General features: G+C 49.5%; 1 protein-coding gene across 2 annotated transcripts in view; it reads left to right on the top strand.

The window, feature by feature from the left end:
* Positions 1-19282, top strand: part of MYCBPAP (MYCBP associated protein) — a 23101-nt gene extending 3819 nt beyond the window's left edge. Inside the window, exons 2-20 of one of the 2 annotated variants that reach the window (XM_010842799.1) lie at positions 5376-5503; positions 6074-6230; positions 6337-6440; positions 7166-7352; positions 7598-7713; positions 8225-8375; positions 9234-9349; positions 9439-9554; positions 10027-10138; positions 12363-12552; positions 12912-13099; positions 14117-14263; positions 14762-15187; positions 15550-15671; positions 16415-16530; positions 16732-16767; positions 16978-17126; positions 17306-17476; positions 18898-19282. In XM_010842799.1, the coding sequence (XP_010841101.1) occupies positions 5376-5503; positions 6074-6230; positions 6337-6440; positions 7166-7352; positions 7598-7713; positions 8225-8375; positions 9234-9349; positions 9439-9554; positions 10027-10138; positions 12363-12552; positions 12912-13099; positions 14117-14263; positions 14762-15187; positions 15550-15671; positions 16415-16530; positions 16732-16767; positions 16978-17126; positions 17306-17476; positions 18898-18999 (2834 nt within the window). In that variant the 3' untranslated portion in view covers positions 19000-19282. The remainder of the gene's footprint in view (positions 1-5375; positions 5504-6073; positions 6231-6336; positions 6441-7165; positions 7353-7597; positions 7714-8224; positions 8376-9233; positions 9350-9438; positions 9555-10026; positions 10139-12362; positions 12553-12911; positions 13100-14116; positions 14264-14761; positions 15188-15549; positions 15672-16414; positions 16531-16731; positions 16768-16977; positions 17127-17305; positions 17477-18897) is intronic. The other variant, XM_010842800.1, reaches the window with a different exon arrangement.
* The last annotated feature ends 674 nt before the right edge of the window (positions 19283-19956 follow it).

The following is a 19956-nucleotide window of genomic DNA, read 5'->3' on the forward strand; positions in this document are numbered from 1 at the left end:
TGATCCAGCAGATGTTGGCAATTTGATCTCTGGTTCCTCTGCCTTTTCTAAAACCAGCTTGAACATCTGGAAGTTCAAGGGTCACGTATTGCTGAAGCCTGGCTTGGAGAATTTTGAGCATTACTTTACTAGCATGTGAGATGAGTGCAATTGTGTGGTAGTTTGAGCATTCTTTGGGACTGGAATGAAAACTGACCTTTTCCAGTCCTGTGGCCAGACCTTGATTTAAGAACATGCATTAAGGTGAGGAAAGAAAAAAAGCATGTAAGGTAACTTTTTCCTTCTATATACCTGAGGGAAAGCCTCTAATGTAGTTGGGCCATACTCCCTCCTACCCCTTCCAATATAATAAAGTTAATCACCAACTGCAATCTTTGGTTATGTTTCCCCACAATCTCTGAATTATAGCAAAAAGGCAAGCAAAACCTGTTTAGGGACCTGAGCCCTTTTGACTTCTAGGTTTCTCCTTGCTCTTGTTGCTAGGAAACTGGGAAATCTCCCAGACTCCCAGATGCCTCTCCACCATCAATTAAAGCTCAGCCTGGTACGGACAGCCCCTCCCTTGGTTCCTCCAGTGCAACCGTGAGGTCAGAATTTCCCAAAGACCTGAATCAACACTAATACAGAATAGCATTTAGATGAAACAGGAAGCAGAAAAACTGAGAGTCCAGGTTTCTTTTCCCTCCATAGCTCCCTCCTTCCCCTCTCCCAGCCTTGTACCTCCTACCCACCTGAGAACCTTGCTTCCCTCTGCCTGGGCTAGCTCCAGCTGAGGAGGTGTCACCTGACTTCCCTGTACAAGGGGGCTGGTCTCTAACCCTCTCACAGCTGTCAGGACACGGGTGAAGTGCCAGCTGTGTGTTTTATCAGAAGCCCCCAATCAGCTTGGGGTTCTGGACCAAAGAACTGGAAACAGCTGGGCCTCCACAGGTTCAGTAGGAGACATACTTCAACCCCGTGGAAACCTCATTTCAGGTCCTGACATGACCCGCACAGGACTGCCCTTCCTGCCTGGTCTCTGTGCCTTGTCTCTGTGTCTCCTGTCTTCCTGGCTAACCCTCACCGAATGAGTCTCTGAAGTGCTGCTCTCATCAACTCGCTCTTCCGAACCAAACCTCCTCCTTGCTGACAGAGAACGGTCAGATGCTTCAGACTTAGTTTACAGAGGCGTGCTGCCCTGGTGTCCCTTTTATCCCCAAGGTCACCCGCACCCCATCCCCAGGCCTTCTATGTCACCATGCCTCACATATGCCACCCTCAGCCCCCCTCCACCTTTGCTCTTAAGCAGAAATAGCTCTGCTGCTCTGCGTCTGCAAAGACTTCTGATCCTTCAAGGTCTAACTTAACCTGTGAAGCTGCCTCTGACCCCTGTAGCTGCTCTTCTGAAACTTTCCTTAGAGTCCTAACTTTACCCTCTACATCCACCTGTTCCTTCTTGGCTGCGTAACCAAAGCTATTGTTTGTCTCACCAATTTAGGCTCTTGCATTGTGATTGTCTGCTGCTGCTTCCAGTTTCTCAAGAGAAGGAGCCATATCTTGACCATTTAATACCATCTTCTCTGTAATTTATAGTACATAGAAGGTACTTGGTATATATGCATATTCTCTAGGGTGAATTGAAGTTTAAAATGTATACATGTAAATGTATATTTCTATGAATATTAACTAGAACACACCATTCCCTGACTGCAGTAGCGCAGCATATACTGTACTTCAAAAATCTTTAGCAATGTTGAAAGTTTATAAATTGGTACATGGTAGTTATAAACCCATCAGTAAAAAAAAGACGCTTATTCTTTGGAAGGAAAGTTATGACCAACCTAGAGAGCATATTAAAAAGCAGAGACATTACTTTGTCAACAAAGGTCCGTCTAGTCAAGGCTATGGTTTTTCCAGTGTATGGATGTGAGAGTTGGACTATAAAGAAAGCTGAGCGCCGAAGAACTGATACTTTTGAACTGTGGTGTTGGAGAAGACTCTTGAGAGTCCCTTGGACTGCAAGGAGATCCAACTAGTCCATCCTAAAGGAGATTAGTCCTGAGTGTTCATTGGAAGGACTAATGTTGAAGCTAAAACTTCAATACTTTGGCCACCTCATGCGAAGAGTTTACTCATTGGAAAAGACCCTGATGCTGGGAAAGATTGAGGGCAGGAGGAGAAGGGGATGACAGAGGATGAGATGGCTGGATGGCATCACCGACTCAATGGAGATGGGTTTGGGTGGACTTCGGGAGTTGGTGATGGACAGGGAGGCCTGGCATGCTGTGCATGCCAGGGGTTGCAAAGAGTTTGACACGACTGAGAAACTGAACTGAACTGAACAATGAGAAAAACACCTATCTGGACATGCTTAATCTCTTGAGAAGATGTAGAACTAGCCGGAGTGATAGAGGAAGCAAATTTTCTGGAGAATATAAATAATACCAAAATATCTATAAAAGCAGATCTCAAGCTGGTACCAATTCTCTTGGGCTATCACCAATGCTTTGTGCAGAAGGGAGAGGTGAAGGAGAGATGGCACACTCCAGGCCTTCCTTCCACAGAGGTGGAAGGAGCTCCACATCTGCTGGGGGCGGGACCAGAACCTGCGGCCAAGCCGCTCAGCCCCTTGTGTGTCTGTGTGTGCAGGTCCATGTGGCTTGGCTGGTGGGTGCTCCTGAGTTTCTACTGACCCCATTGCTGCAGAGATGGACTCTGGCCAATATGCAAAGTTCAGAGTTATTAGTATATTTCAATTGATTCTGGCTTGGGTTTTTATGGTCGCTGAGTATTTGGGCAATTTCTAAAAACTAGTTTGATTCTGGTAACCAAAACACCTACCTTGATGTTTTAATGACACTGCTTCTTAAAAATTCGAATACTGTGAGAAACAGTGGACAAAACCACGTTGTGTTTTAAAGTCCTTAAAGGCAGTGCTTTAGGTTTTTCTCTTGATTGTAGGGCCTTATTTCAAAACTTTCTGAACCAGAGGACAGCACACAAGAGGATACCAGCCAGAAAAAAGTTAAAACATTTGAAACTGTTAAGCCACCTCTGTAGAAGGAAGGCAGGGAGTGTGTCCTCACTGAGGAGTAACTTGCTTCTGTGCCACGTGTTCTCAGTCCTGTGCTCTGGCGCATGAGAGATACAGGCTCAGATCACTCCACTTTCTTCCTGGGCCATGAACTGTATCCTAATCACTTCACCTCTGCAGTGGACTCCTGAGTGATCTTGTGCTCATTCTTGTACCCACTAATCCATTCCTTGCCATCCTGTGGCCCACAGGGTACAAACTGAAGCCCTTTGCGTGGCTCACTAAGTTCTTTGTGATATGGCTCCTACTTTTCTGTCCCAGTACTGCTTCCTACTTCCCACCTCACTGCACTCTAGCTATTTAAAAACACATGCTTTGCATTTCAGACATGTGCTCTATCCTTTCTTGCCTCTAGGCCTCTAGGAGGAATTCCTATCCTCCACTTCCTTTCCCTTATCTCTCATCATCCTTCAGCTCTCAGTTAATTACCTCCTTAGGAAGCCCTGCATGACCACTCCACACACTGGATTGAGGCCCCCAGATGCTCCCACAGTCACCCTAGTTGAGTCTGTTTGACAGTCTTGCCTCCCATAGGCATGTGCTCTTTGAAGCTTAAGACTTTGCCTCATATCCCCAAAGCCTAGCACAGTGGCGGGCATATCAGTTCAGTTCAGTCGCTCAGTCATGTCCTACTCTTTGCGACCCCATCGACTATAGTACGCCAGGCCTCCCTGTCCATCACCAACTCCCGAGCCTACTCAAACTCATGTCCATCGCGTTGGTGATGCCATCCAACCATCTCATCCTCTGTTGTCCCCTTCTCCTCCTGCTTTCAATCTTTCCCCAGCATCAGGGTCTTTTCAAATAAGTCGGTTCTTCACATCAGGTGGCCAAAATATTGGAGCTTTAGTTTCAGCATTAGTCCTTCCAGTGAATATTCAGGACTGATTTCCTTTAGGATTGACTGGTTGGATCTCCTCACAGTCCAAGGGACTCTTAAGAGTCTCCCCAACACCACAGTTCAAAAGCATCACTTATTCGGCACTCAGCTTTCTTTATAGTCCAGCTTTCACATCCATACATGACTACTGGAAAAACCATAGCTTTGATGGATCTTTGTTGGTAAAGCAATGTCTCTGCTTTTTAATATGCTGTCTAGGTTGGTCATAGCTTTTCTTCCAAGGAGCAAGTATCTTTTAATCACTCAGATGCAGTCAACATCTGCAGTGATTTTGGAGCCCCCAAAAATAAAGCCTCTGTTTCCATTGTTTCCCCATCTATTTGCCATGAAGTGATGGGACTGGATGCATGATCTTAGATTTCTGAATGTTGAATTTTTAAGCCAACTTTTTCACTCTCCTCTTTCACTTTCATCAAGAAGCTCTTCAGTTCTTCTTCGCTTTCTGCCATAAGGGTGGTGTCATCTGCATATCTGAGGTTATTGATATTTCTCCCAACAATCTTGATTCCAGCTTGTGCTTCAGCCTGGCATTTCACATGATGTATTCTGCGTATAAGTTAAATAAGCAGGGTGACAATATACAGCCTTGACGTACTCCTTTCCCAATTTGGAACCAGTCTGTTGTTCCATGTCCAGTTCTAACTTGCTTCTTGACCTGCCTACAGATTTCTCAGAAGGCAGGTCAGGTGGTCTGGTATTCCCATCTCTTTAAAAGAATTTTCTACAGTTTGTTGTGATCCACATAGTCAAAGGCTTTGGCGTAGTCAATAAAGCAAAAGTAGATTTTTTTCTGGAACTCTCTTGCATGTAGAAGATGTTTAAACAGTATTTATTACATGGAAGAGTGTGACATGAATGGCCAGTGGTGAATGTTCTGCTTTTTCCAGAGCATCCAAATTTTTATCAGTGTCTTAGGAAACCTAGTGCCTTCACCCAGAAGAATGGACAGTACCATCACTGGAGGGAGGAGACTGAGAAAGTGTCTAGTTGTCCCACAGCACTGCATCAGAGTCACCTAGGGAGTCAGGAGCCAGGAAGCTGTATTTGTAAAACTTCCCAAGAGATTCTGAGGTAGACATTTAACTAACATTTGGGAACCACTTATTTAGTTCAAGTTTCCTCTTTTTACAAAAGAAGACTGAGACCAAATGATGTGCCCCAGGTTGTCCAGCTATAAGTAGCACAGCTTGACCTCAGTTTCAGCTACAAAGCCTCAGCCACCGTTCGGGGGGTGGGCGTGCACCTATAAGAGAGAACTCCTGTCGCCCCAGCAAAGTGCTGCCCAGGTCACCTTGGCAGCCTCTGCTGTCCATCCAGGTGTCCAGCTTTGCCCGCCCCCCCCCCACCATGGAATATAAAAATATCTATTTTTAAACACTTGAACTCTCTGCTCCTCTTCAGAAAAGAAGCGGGCAAAGGTACCTGAACAGCCCACACCCCCAATTCAGGAAGAACCTGAACCTGTTAGCAATGTGCTACAAGGAGATGACATTCTTGCCTTAGCCATTAAGAAGGAAGACTTGAGGAAGGTAAGGATGAAGTCCAGGGATCCTTTGCTGCAGGAACCTCTCCTTGCCACCTGGGTGGTCTAGAACTTCAACCATGTGCATTGCCTGTCCCCTGCCTCCCTACTTAGAGGGAGTGTCTGATTCCATGGAAGAATCCATCAAACACGAATCTGTTCGCTTTTGCATCCGACGGAATTTGCTATGTCCTATTAACATTTCTAAGATTCGTATAGAACCGCAGAGAAATGAAAGAATGAAGGCATGTGCTTCCCATAGAGGCGAGTGATACCATCCCCATTTCACAGAAGGGAAAATGAGTTACAGATAAGGGTAACCCCCTCCTTTTCCTGGGAAAGTGAGCCACTTCTCACCTGAACTATCTGGAGGCATGAGATGTTTTTATTTTTTCCCAGGATGTTAATAAGTCTCATAGCTGTTACAAAGGCATTTCCTCAACAGAATGTATGGACAGATCTAGAGAAACAGATCTGTCTGCCTTCAGGAATTCCACCAAGAATTAGGATAGAGGAGAAGGGTGGCTTTTTCCCTCCTTTTGATCTCATGTGAAATCTCTGTCTTATTTCTTTTTAGCAACATCTTCCTCGCCTTACTGAAACAGAAGATAAACATGTAATTACCCAGAGATTTATCATCCGTAAACCCAAACCTAAGGATCATAGGAAGGTCTCACACTTAGTAGCACATCCTGCTACTCCAGATGCAGCCACAAAGCCCCTGGACTACTCTGGTGTGCACGGGCATCAAAGTTCATGAGTCATCCTGGAGAGAATGTGGGGCCCTGTCAGTACCAGCTGGCTATAGCTTGCCTTCCTGCCTCTTCTTTTTGCTTCCAGGACCAGGTGACATCTTCCATGGCAGTGATCAGATCCTGTCCCACCACATCCTGGGGAGTCTCCAGGACTTTAAGAGAATTGCAGTTGCTCGAGGGAACACGCAGGTTTGTTTGTACAGAGCTGCCTGAAGGAGAGAAATCACTGAGGTCATTGCAGTCTTACCACCTGGCAGAGTCCAGAGGACTGGGGTTACAGAATTTGAGGTGATAAGTGACCCTTCCCCCCAAATAGTGAAGCCTACGTAAGCTAGCTTCAGCAGAAGTGAGGAATTCACTATAAGGAGACAAGAGCCTGGAGGAACCCAAAGGCGAGAGTGTGTCTGCCTCTCATCAGACTGAGCCCACCCCCTCCGCCACTGCTGTCTGTATCCCAGCTTTATTTCCCCTCCTCCATCCACTTGGTGGAGGAAGGTAGCTCCCCATAGCTCCCAGGGCCACATGGAGAGACTGTCTGTCTTCCCAACTTTCTCGTCATGCAGCGCTTCTGTCTCTCAGTTCCCTCAGTTTCCTGGCTCCAGGCAGAGGATCTCTCAGGTGTTAAAAGGCCTGGGGTCCAATAAAAATGGCGCCATCATGCAGCAGGTGAGGGTGTCAACAGCTGGGAGGACAGGCGCAGTGAAGGACGTTGGCCAGTCTTCCCGTTCTGGGGCAGAGGGGACTGCCAGCGCCCCTGGTTCTGTGCTTTGCTTTCTGTCACTTGCTACCTTGTGGTCCTGGAGAGGAGGGACTCGGCAGAAAGGGAGGACAGCAGGGATTTAGGCCTGGAGAAGTCTGCTCAGCCCCACTGCCACACCATCCCCGGCCCTCCACACTCACATTGCTCTTTTCAGCTGGCTGAGCTGATACACACCCCACCCTGTCTGATGACCCTCATCTCAACTAAAGAAGAGCCAAAGCAGGAAGCCCCCAAAGAAGAGAAGGCACATCCTCCCTGGGTCCCGCCTCTGCAGCACAACTTTCTGAAAAACTGGCAGCGCAACGTAGCCCTTCGGAAGAAGCAGCAGGAAGCTCTCAGCGGTGAGCAGAGCGGAGAGGACGCCTGCCTGGCCTTGGCACTGAGGCTCTGCTGCTGTGATTTTTCTCCCCCTTCACCCGCAGAGCCTGGATTCAGGCTGGTCGCTTTTGTGCTGAGTGCTCCCAAGTGCTTCTTGTACTTAGCGGGTCATGAAATCAGCCCAATGACTGGAGCTGATCAGTTCAGAGAGCTCGGGCCCCTACTTGTTTGGATTTGGTGGTGGGATTGCATTCTTGGTTCTCTTTAGAACGGCTGAAGAAGCCAGTCAGCGAGCTGCTGATGCACACAGGAGAGACCTACAGACAGATCCAGGAGGAGCGGGAGCTCCTTGACCGAATGCTGTCAACACGGTCTGATGGGAAGGTAAGGACAGTGCACCCTGTGGGAGGGGTCTGGACAGCTGGGGACAAAAAAAAAAATCTATCCAGTACACAGCTTTGTTAAACCCTCAAGGTCTTTACTAAATTCTATTACCAGTTCTATTACTTGTCATTCAGGGACTGGCCAGATAAATAATTTGGCCTGTGGTGGCCCCTGTTAGTTTGAGGAGAAAGATATCACAGGTACCACGTTATTAGAATAGTCTTTGTCTTGTTTTGTCTCCTAAAACCTGAGGCTCCAGCTTTCAGTCGCCCCAGGGCACCATGATGTGCTCTGGTATCTCAGTGCCTGGACCAACTTGCCCTCTCTGGGGCCAGGTAAACATATAACACAGCAGCCTGCAAATAAGAAAGTTGTGCTTCTCCCCTGTTCGCAGGGCAGCATGGATCCCACAGAGGCATCTGTGGTCTGTAGAGCTCTTGTCTCCCAGGCCTCCCACCCGCCTCTCTCAAAGGTGCTCGGGTAGTCTGACACATCTATCCTCCATTGACAGGGCTGCAAGTTGACCAGTGGGTTCTGGAGTCGACTGGAATACGTGGGAGACGAAATGACGGGTCTGGTAATGACAAAGACAAAAACTCAGCATGGCCTTGTGGAGCCAATCACTCAGATCAAGAAGCCCTGGTCCATCCAGGCAGAGATGGGTGAGGAGTGGGATGTAAAGGAGACTGGCCTTGGGGGTAAGAGATCAGGGTTCTGGTGTGGTGGTCCAGTCCCCTCCAGTAAGACCACGGGAGCAGTGGTGGGAGGGGCCCAGCTCTAGGGCGTCACCGTCCTTAACTGCGCTGAGCCTCCTCTGCTGAGCACCTGGAATGTGGCCGGGCTGAGCTGAGATGTGCCGTAAGTGTAAACCACACACTGGGTTTTGAAGATCAGTTTGAAAAAATAGATTTTATTAATAATTTTCATATTGATTACATGTTCATATTGATTACATGTTGAAATGATAATATTTTTAATATACTGAGTTAAATATATTACTGTTTATTTTTACCTGTTTAAATGTGGCATCTGGAAAATTTTGATTACATATTCATGGCTTGCATTTGTTGTTTGCATCGTATTTTTAATGGGCAGCACTGCTTTAAAGGCTGCCAGACCGCCTGGGTTCAGGTCCCAGCTGTGCTGAGTTTGTGAACACCAGTGAGTTACTTAACCTCTCTGGTCCTCAGCTACCCATCTGTAAAATACTCATGGGGTTGTGAGACGGTTAAATGAGACATGGTGTGTTTTAAGAGGTTCTGACTCATTGTTAAACACAATAAAAGGTAGCTGCTATTGTTATTTTTATCATAATCCAAAAATTTGACGGTCTGGAAGCTGGTTTTGCTGGAGTCCTGTGAAGGGCTGCTGAGGCAGTGGGTGTGGGGCCTGGAGGAGGAAGCTGTGTTTTCAGCTCTCCCAGCAACGGTGCCGGAATGGGTACTCTGAGAACCCTTGAACATGGGTAGGGAGGGGACATGGCAGCAGCCTGTGCTTAGGGTTCTTGGACCCTGCTCTAGGGTTGCCAGCCCAGAAGGACGCATGGTACCGCTACACCTGGGATCGGAGTCTGTTTCTGACCTGCCGGCGCAAGGAGCTGCAGAGCATCATGGCAGAGCTGAATTTTAGCCAGCAGGTTGGTAAGGCCTCTGTGCCTAGTCTGAAGCCCTTCAGGGTGGGGCCTGTCTTCAGTCAAATAACCTTTGCTTTCTCTGTCTCTCTGAGGACATTGATGGCCTGGAGGTGGTGGGCAAAGGGCGGCCTTTCTCCAGTGTTACGGTGGAAGACTATTCAGTGTTTGAAAGGAGCTTGGAAAGCTCCTCTGAGGACACAGTGCACTTGTGAGTTGGGCCCTGGGCCTGAGGGAGAGCAGTTGGAGAGCGTTGCTTCCTCAGCGCCTGCAAGTATCCTAGGGCAGGCTTCCCTCCCTGGAATCTGAGTGCCTCCACCCCAGCCTCTTGCTCGTGGCTGTCACCCCCTCCTCTAGCCCCTTCGAAGGGGCACCTGTGCTCACTGTGCTACTGCCGTCTCTTCTCTTCCAACAACCAGCTCCCGAGGGGGTTTTCCTGGACATTCCTTTGCTCATAAGTAGGGCCCCTCCAGACTCCCCTAATGCTGTGTGCCTCTGCATGAAGAGTCTCTTTTTATGTCCAAGAACCTCCCATTTCAGGAATGGAGCAGGATGGAGCTGATGATGCTCCACTGGAGGGCAGAGCCGGGCACATTGCCACATTTTCTGGCAGCCATCTCCATGGGCTCCATGTGGCAAGACTGGCAGGCTTAGGAAATATACATCATTGGATTGTCTTACAGAGACTTATTGGCCAATTACCCTGATGTGGTTCCTATGCCTGTTCTTGGCCCTTCTCTGCTGTTCTGTGGGAAGCCAGCCTGCTGGATCCGAAGCAGTAATTCAGAGGACAAGGTAAAACCACCTTCACCCTCACCCACCTGCTGGAAGGGCCTCCCTCGTGAGGCAGTCTCAGGGTGACTGTGGCAGTCACAAGGAGCCTGAACATTCTCCTATTCGCGTTTTTATCTGATCTCGCCTTTAGCATATGTTTGAAAATGTTAACAGCAACATTAACTTGAGCCAGAATAAGGTCACAAGTCTGAAAAGAGAATGTCACAAGCCGCCCAGTTTGTACCTAGTCCCCAAACATGTAAATAAGCAAACCTTCTCAGACAAGAATGGCTTTGTTATTACTTGTTGTTCAGTCACTAAGTTGTGTGCGACCCCATGGACTGCGGCACTCCAGGCTTCCCTGCCCTTCACTATCTCCTGGAGTTTGCTCAGATTCATGTCCATTGAGTCGGTGATGCCATCCAACCATCTCATCCTCTGTCATCCCCTTCTCCTCCTGCCTTCAAACTTTCCCAGCATCAGGGTCTTTTGCATCAGGTCTTTTGAGTCAGCTCTTTGCATCAGGTGGCCAAAGTATTGGAGCTTCAGCTCCAATGAATTTCAGGGTTGATTTCCTTTAGGATTGACTGGTTGGAAGTCCTTGTAGTCCAAGGGACTCTCAAGAATCTTCTCCGGCACCACAGTTCAAAAGCATCAATTCTTTGATGCTCAGCCTTCTTTATGGTCCAACTCTCACATTCATACATGACTACTGTAAAAACAATACTGTAAAAACCATAGATTTGACTAGACAGACCTTTGTCAGCAAAGTGATGTCTCTGCTTTTTAATACACTGTCTAGTTTTATCATAGCTTTTCTTCCAAGGAGCAAGTGTCTTAATTTCATGGCTGTGGTCACTGTCCACAGTGATTTTGAAGCCCAAGAAAATAAAATCTGTCACTGTTTCCACTTTTCCCCCTTCTGTTTGCCATGAAGTGATGGAAACAGATGCCATGATCTCAAAGTTTTTTGAATGCTGAGTTTTGAGCCAGCTTTTTCACTCTCCTCTTTCACCCTCATCAAGAGACTCTTTAGTTCCTCTTCTGCTTCTGCCATTAGAGTGGTATCTGCATATCTGAGGTTGTTGATATTTCTCCCAGGAATCTTGATTCCAGCTTGTGAGTCGTCCAGCCCAGCATTTCACATGGTGTACTCTGCACAGAAGTTAAATAAGCAGGGTGACAATATATAGCCTTACCATACTCTTTTCACAATTTGGAACCAGTCTGGACTTCCCAGGTGGCACTAGTGGTAAAGAACCCGCCTGCCAATGCAGGAGACATAAAAGACATGGGCTCAACCCCTGGGTTGGGAAGATCCCCTGGAGAAGGAAATGGCAACCCACTCCAGTATTCTTGCCTGGAACATCCAGGGACAGAGGACTCTAGCAAACCACAGTCCATCAGGTCCCAGAGTTGTACACACTAAAGTGACTTAACAGCCACTATTGTTCCATGTTCATTTCTAAATGTTGCTTCTTCACCTGCATACAGGTTTCTCAGGAGACAGGTGGGGTGGTCTGGTATTCCCATGTCTTTAAAGAATTTTCCATAGTTTGTTGTGATCCACACAAAGGCTTTTGTGTAGTCAATGAGGCAGAAGTAGATGTTTTTCTGGAATTCCCTTACTTTCTCTGTGATCCAAAGAATGTTAGCAATTTGATCTGTGGTTCCTCTGCCTTTTCTAAACCTGACTTGTACATCTGAAAATTCTCATACTACTGAAGCCTGGCTTGAAGGATTTTGAGCATTACCTTGCTAGCATGTGAAATGAATGCAGTTGTACACTAGTTTGAACATTCTTTGGCATTGCCCTTCTTTGGGATTGGAATGAAAACACATATTCCAGTCCCATGGCCACTGCTGAGTTTTCCGAATTTGTTGGCATATCAAGTACAGCATTTAAGCAGCAGCATCTTTTAGGATTTGAAACAGCTCAGCTGGAATTCCATCACCTCCACTAGTGTAGTTCATAGTAATGTTCCCTAAGGCCCACTTAAACTATTCTTCAGATGTTAAGGAGTAGAGATGTTCATCAGATATAAAATCTGTTTTATCTCCTCTTCTTACTGTTGATGGCAGAGACAGCCGCTTTTGGTGTATGAAGCCTGTGTGTTTGAGAGTGGCCAGGCCCTGGAAGCCCAGGGCAGGAGACTTCCAGTGCCAAACCCAGGGAAGTCCTGACAAACCAGGCTGAGTTGTTCACCCTAGGCCAGGATATCTCTCAGACCTCCCCTCTCCCCAGAGGCATGTTGGAATTGCTGTCCGCTTGACCTTTGAAACTCTAGAAGGGGAGAAAACATCTTCAGAACTGACCGTGGTCAATAATGGCACAGTGGCCATTTGGTATGACTGGCGGCGGCGGTCACAGTGGGACTCTTTCCAAGACCTGAAGAGGAATAGGATGCAGAGGTTCTACTTCAACAATCGGGAAGGTACCAGGGGGAAGCTGCCCACTCACCCCTCCTACAGCCCAAGTCTCGCTCATGCCCAGGCCCTGCAAGCATGAGCCCCTCTTCCCGCCTGTCCACCCCATGTCTTCCGTGAAGTGTGCCGTCTCCTGTTCCCATCAGCTGGGGGAATGGCAGAACGCAGGAGTGAGTCACCAGGGGCAGAAACAGTTGCCCATATACCTGGGTCTGAGGCTAGAGTCCCACATCCCAAGAACGCCCTCAGTTCTTCACAAGCCGGGACAGCTGGTCACCCTAACCAAGGCTTGGTTAACTTTCTACCCACAGGCTTGGGGCTCAGCAGCTCCCACCTGGTGAAAAACCTCTGTCTCTGTCCCTCTCAGGTGTAATTCTGCCTGGAAAAACTAAAAACTTTACCTTTTTCTTCAAATCTTTGAATGCTGGAATCTTCAGGGAGTGTTGGGAATTTGGAACCCACCCTACCCTATTGGGAGGGGCTCTGCTGCAGGTCAACCTCCATGCGGTCTCCTTGGCCCAGGACATTTTTCGGGATGAGAGGAAGTTATTGGAGGTAAGGGACGCCAGATCTTAGCCCTGTGGACACTCCGTAAGTTAACATGGTGTTCTTCCTGGCACTGCCTGCAGGGATCTTGTTACTTCCAGCCCTAGAGGCGAACTTTTAAAAAACAGATACTCCTAAAAGACAAAACCACTCCTCGGGGGTTTGTGATGTAAATGATAGGTGAGCAGGCAAGAGAAGGGGCAGCTTTGAGCTCCACCATGCGTGGCCCTACTTCATTAGAAAGAAATGAGACCGGCCCTTAAAATGCAGACTGAATGGAAGTACTTGCTTAAGTGTAAACACTTGTCTGGTACTACCCAGTGGAGGTGCATTTAACTGGCAAGACTTCAAAACCAGACAAAACCAGAGAGAACACTAATTAGTGGGCCGGCACCAGGAGGGAGTGTGAGGTGGGAAGTGGGAATGTGCTGGCCCATCAGGCTTGCGGCCTGGCCATCTGGTGCTGCGCTCTGGGATTCTACAGAAAGATGTGCTTTTTTTATTCATTGTGGCCCCCAAACACAAGCCAGCTACTTCAGCTGGGCTCAACCCCTGGTGAACAAAGGTGATTTTTACAAATGTAACATCTGCTTCACTGCTGACTATCGGACCAGCCTCTCTCACGAGATGCCCCTCCACCATTTTCTGTAACAGTGACCATGTGGCTAAATCATGCTCTCAACAAGGCAGTCCCTGAACCTTGCCCTTCCTCCTTATCGGGGGAAATGCTGACTGTGTGGCCTCTTGGCCCTGTGAAGGAACAACTTCTCTGGGTCTGACCCTTCCTCCTTTCAGCCTCTTTCAGGAAACAAGGATCTTTGGGGAGAACCGAGGGGTTTGAGTCTGGTAACAGGAGAGTACGTGTGTGTGTGTGTGTGTGTGAGAGAGAGACAGACAGACAGACAGACAATGGCAAGAACTCTGTCGACAGGAAGGCAGACAGTTCTGGGGCTCTGCCTCCCCTTGAGGATGCAGCATGGGTTTTGAAAGCCTGAGCTGCTGCTTATGCTATGTCCCTTTCCCCAGAGCAAACTGGCCGCCCATGAAGCAGTCACCGTCGTGGAGAACGTGCTGCAGGAGCTCCTGAGGGGGATCCTGACGCCCGAGCGCACACAGTCACCTGTGGATGCCTCTGTCACTGAGGAGGACTTGTTCCACCATAGGAATCCTCAGGTACAGGCCCAGCGCTGGCCCCTGCCCATTTTTGTGCTTGCCCTGGGAGAAAGTAATAGCAAACCCTTTGTGTGCCAGGATCTGTTCCGAGAAACTTGAGTAACTCTGTTTCTCCACAGCAGTCCTATGAGATGGGTACTTTTTCTATCTTCATTTTACATGGAAGAAACTGAGGCCCAGGGAGGTTAAGTAATTTGCCCAAGAAAACTTAGCTACTATAAGTGAATGCTAGGTGATAACAGAGCTTCAAAAACTTCTTATTCAAACTCTATCTTCCTCGGAAGCCCAAATGCATAAGAAGCCTTAAGTTGGAGGTGTTCAGGCTGAAAGGGGAGTGGGGAGCCCTGTGAGCCTAGCAGCTCCTGCCGGCCTCCTCCTGCCTCCTCCATTAGCGCTCCTCGAGGGAACCAGAAGCTAGAGCAGGCTGGCGCAGGCTCTGGGTGCCTCCTGTCGCAGCCTCCCCCCGCCCCAACAAGCTCCCCCTTGCCTCTGCTGCAGCTGCATTACCAGCACCAGGTGGTGCAACATCTGCACAGTCTGTGGCGCCAGTACATGATCCTGCCCCTCAAGGCTGAGGAGGCCAGGCCCGGCGAGGAGGGGCACCTCAGCCCCAGGGCCCAGGCTGCTGCAACCCCGTCAGCCTACTCGGAGGAGACCTCAATGAAGATTGAGTCTTCTGCACACCTTAAGAGCCCAACGTTAGACCCTCAACTGCCCCGGCAGGAGAGCGAGGCCGTCAAGGACTCCCAGGATCATGTTGGGTCCCAGAAGACCGGGCTAGGGGTCAGGCCTTCTCAGCGGAAGAGCATCATGGAGGAGATCCTGGTGGAGGGGAGCCCAGATCTGGAGAGCATCAGGAGCCCCTGGGAACTGGATGGCCTTCCTCTGCCAGAGTGGAATCTCTGTCTGGAAGACTTCAGAAAGGTGCCTCCCAGCCCTGGCATAGCCAGGTGCCCATGCTTCTGCAGCCCCTTCCATCCCCATGGGCAGAGAAACAATCTTCTGAGGACCCAGATAAAGCAATATCTTGGTCATCTCTTTATCTTGGGTGCCTTGGCCACTGTGGTGCAGGAGGAGCTCCTTCCCTGACTCTTGGAAAGGGGTTCATGGGGTACAGATTTCCAAGGGAGGGCACAGGCTCCCACAGAAGGCACTCAGGCAGACTCTCCGTGGCTGCATCCCCTCCTGACCCCCTGCCCTCACTATGCCACACCTGTTAGTAGAAGATGCAGGAACCCTTGGTATCCCAGGCAGAGCGGTTGCCCATGGTACCTCTGACCTGCCAGGCAGTGATGGCACTCCCTGAGGAGAACCAGAGAGAAGACGCCCTAATCAGGCTCAACAAAGCGGCCCTGGAGCTGTGCCAGGAACCGCGGCCGTTGCACCCTGACTTCCTGTACCAGATGTGGTAGGTACCCCCACCAGGAAAACTGCTTCCATTCCTTCCCCTTGTGGCATCTGGCCAGGGGTTCTGGGCAGGCAGTCCCAGGACTTAAGGGGGCTGAGCTCTCTTTGAGGTCAGGTTGCTGAAAAATTCTGCAGACCCTTTATGCTCTGGCAGCTGCCACAGCATCCCTTAAGCTGCTCTCCCTATGCCAGCCACCCTCTGGGAAGGAGTCATATCAGAGTAAGCACCTTGATGTTTTTCCCCCTTCTTTCCTTGTTTCTTCTCGATGAGCAGATAAGTGACCAGATGAAATGGCAGAGGACAGTGAGAAGAGGGCCTGTTCCATAAAAAGCCTCAGTTGGTTGCCAGCCTTCCCATCGCCTGTTTAGAACTTGCTTGGATAGGCTTGGGGGCCTTCTGCAAGGCCCTCAGAACACATTTCCAGGAGCTTCATCCTGCAAATCTTATGCAGGTCTAGCCCCTCCAGTGGGAATGGATCCAAGCTGGAGTGGGAATGGTTTCAAGCTGGAGTTAAGACTGACCTAACCTTATCCCCAGGCCACCTTTTCTTGGCTGCCACCAAGGAAAGCCCGATCCCTATCCCAGCACTTGCACAGGTGCCAGTGAAGATGCTGGCTGGACAGAGGCATGATATTTCCATAGCAATTCCTGGTACCAGTGTCTTAGACGAGAAGGACCAAGCCTCTCAGATTCAAGGGCAAATGAGCGGTGATGGCTTTTTTCCAATATGTCTTGCTGTCTAGTTTGCAGCTGTGGCGAGATCTGATTGACAGCCTGGTAAGCCATTCCCTGTGGCTGAGGGCTCTGCTGGGCCTGCCTGAGAAGGAGACCATCTACCTGGACATGCCAGAAGAGCAAGGTCAGACACTGTGCACCTCTGCGTAGTCTTTCCCATCCCTCTGCCCACGCGGCAGTGGTGCTTTCGCCATTTGTGCGCTTCTGGTGGAACCTCTGTGAGGTTGGTCCGTGGGGTAGGCCTCTTGCTTTTTATCTGCTGCCAGCAGTTGGGACCTAGAAACAACATTAACAATCACCTTAGTTCAGGCCCCATGTTTTACAGGTGGAGTCCCAGAGAGGCGAGATGACTTGCCATCCTGTACGTGGTGGAATGGTGGAGCTGGGACTAGAGCCTGGGCCCCTCCCCCATGCCCTACAGTCATGCACTTGACCCAGGGCCTTGCTCCCGTGGGTGGGGATTCTCTCAAACAGCTTGAACACGGCGGCCCCAGGACCCTTTGTTCTCCCAGCTCCTGCCTGTGGGGTCAGCTAGGCCGCAGGCTATTTGTCTTCTATTCACTTCCCTTAGATCGAAAATCACCTCCTGTCACAGAAGTGAAGGTAACTTCTGGGAAAGTGGGAAAGGAGGACCGGAAAGGGGCATCCCAGGAAAAGAAACAGTTTGGAATCAGAGACAAAGAAGATAAAAAAGGACCCAGGCTGTCACCTGGGAAAGAGGCATGTAGCATGTGTTCTGGGCCTGGGGTTGGGGCTGGGGAAGGGATAGGAGGGGCTGCGGAAAGTGGGCAGTCACTCCAGCATGATGCCCCTGCTCCCCTCAGAGCTGCTCTTGAAAAGGTCCTGGACCTCTCTCGGGAGCTACTGAAGGCTGGGCATCTCTGTGTCTCTCCAAGCAGGACCGTTTAAATAGCAAGAAGCACAAAACAAAGGATGACAAGAAGCCGGTGAAATCTTTAAGTCGGGACGGGCTTTCCTTGGACGAGCCTGCCCCTGACAGCATCATCCCGTCTCAGGAACCCATAGATCCCCTGGTCATGGAGAAATACACCCACAGGCTGCACACTGAGGTGAGGGCAAGAACCTGGCACTCAGCCCTCCCGTCACTCATACCTGCCCTGCATACCGACCTCTGCTCCCTCACTCCCTGGCTCACTCTGTTTATCCCACAAACAGTAAGTGCCTACTGCATCTGTGATGGAAGCAAAGCTGCCCTTGTGAAGGGCATTCTAGTATTCAAGACAGACCTCATGAATAAGTAACAAATGTGGCATGTTAGGTGATGAGCACTATGGGGAAAAGAGAGCAACCAGGGCTAGGGGATAGGGAAAGCCCAGGTGGGGGTAGGTGGGCCTCACTGGAAGGTGACATTGAACAAAGACTTGAAGAGAAGTGAGGAGTGGCCATGTGGACATCTAGGAGAATGCCGTGGGTAGAAGAGGGAGTGGGCCAGGAAGAGGCAGAGAGGGCAGAGAGTCCACCAAGAGAGACTCCTGGGTCACGTGGGGCTTTGTAGGCCATTGTGAGGATACACTGTTTTGAATAGAGGAATATGGTCTGATTCATGCTTTAGATCATTCTGGCTGCTCTTTGGAAATAGATGCTGGGGGCGCAGAGCAAAAGCCTTTCCCTTCTGTTCCTCCCTCTTCTTCTCCATCTTTGGTGTGTCTTGAGAGATCTCTTCCTTGGGTGAGCACCACATAGAGGGAATTCCCAGCAGCTGTAAGGGTTTTGAAACACTGGAGAGAATTTATCATATAAGACATGTTTTTAAGCATAGTTCCTTAGGGATTCACTAGGTGTTGTGTTCCATTCTTTTTGTCACTGTCGTTGGTTTTGGAAGGGAGATCCACAAAGCCACGTTAGATATGTCAAGGAGTCTAATGGCAATGCTTTGTCTTCTTCTGGGGTGGACAGCTGAGTAACTGGGATTGCATTGTGCATTTGATCACATTTAATCAGAAGCTCCATTTGCTTCTGGTAACATCACTGAGATTTGTGAAGGTCCATGGGGTCTAGAAAGAAATCACAGGGCTCTGAGGACCCACGGAGTAGACTCTTACTTAGCTCTTTGGAATTAAGAATCAACTTGCTGAGGCTTTTATGGTACAGCCTCACTAGAGGGTACAGACTTGGAGACATTTCAGTACATGGATCTGTGATCTTACTGGAAGGAAGGTTGTCTCCAGGCGGCCAGGGTAGAACTGGGCCACCCGGAGGGACTAAATGGGCACGGCTCCCTGGGCCTCCCTGGAGTCGCCCCTTTAACCTTATGTCCCCATATGTCCAAGGGGCAGTACAGGATTCCAGCCCAGGCTGTTTAAAAAAACAAAACTATTTCCAAAAGCAAAAGTTGTACCGAAACTTCAGTTTTATCTCTACCACTTAGCTCTCTCCCCTCTTCAGCTGCCCCTCGGGGTGGGGTGCTCCCCTATGCAGGTGCTCTCCACAGAGCAAGGCTTTGCCTACGACGTTCGGCCCATCATTCCAGGTCTGTGGGCTGCTGGATGCCCTGGTGACCGACCTGCTGGCCCTGGCTGACGACCTCCACCCCCAAAAGAATGCTGAGGAGCCTTTGCGTCTCTTCCCCTGACCCACGTGCCTGAGTTGCCTCCTGGGAAACTGCTCAACAAACAAATCAATAAAGAACCTTTGTGTTCCCACCACTTCCCTTATGCCTCTGTGTCTTGAATGTAAGATCTTGATGAAGTCAGCTTATGGTCCTCCTGTGTCCCACCTGCCCTCAGATCCCCGTCCTCAGTTCCTGGAGCCATCCAGCAGGAGGTGGGAAGGGGAGGTATGGGAGGAGCAGTGGAAGAGCAAGTTGGCAGCAGGACAACGAATGAATCGAGGTGACAGGACAGAGAGCATCACCGCTTGTGGCCCCTGCCTCCGGCCTTCGTTGGCTCACACTTCCGGGAGTGTGCTTCCTGGAGCCAGGTCTTCCCAAAATGTCATCACCGTGTGTGACACAGTGTGCGACTAGGAGGAGAATCAGACCCCACGGGACCTGGGTCCCTGAGGTCCTCACCCTTCCGCTGGGTCCAAAGGCCTCATCCCAAGCCCCGAGGATTGTGAGGATCATGCTGCACTCTTAAACCCTAAAAGCCAGATCCCTTTGTCATCAGCCAGAGGTTATTCTGGATTCTAGCCTGTATATCCCCTCTTCATGTCAAACCACCTGGCCTCTTTGAGATTTTTTTCTTTTTTTCTGCTTTAAAAACAGTCTCTTAACTTTCTGCTCCCTCCCTTGCTCAGAGAAATATGAAATGGATGAGAGATGACTCTTGCTAAGAAGCACGTTGTCAGCTCCAGCTCAGACTCAGCACTGTAAATTCTTCTCTGTCAATAATAATCAGTCTGAGCCAGGCTTCCTGTGCAGAGTGGGCTCCAGCTCCCAGAGTTTGAAGAACAATTTTGCTAATGGTGGCCTCATTGACTTAAATGCTGATGCGGCACAGGGGACGGGAGACACGAAGAGTGGCTACCGTCTCCTACCCACTTGGTTTTGCATTTGACGCTTCTGATGGGACCTCATGGGCCTCAGGCG

This window comes from Bison bison, unplaced genomic scaffold (assembly GCF_000754665.1).
Source record: "Bison bison bison isolate TAMUID 2011002044 unplaced genomic scaffold, Bison_UMD1.0 scf7180017864180, whole genome shotgun sequence".
NCBI lineage: Eukaryota > Metazoa > Chordata > Mammalia > Artiodactyla > Bovidae > Bison > Bison bison.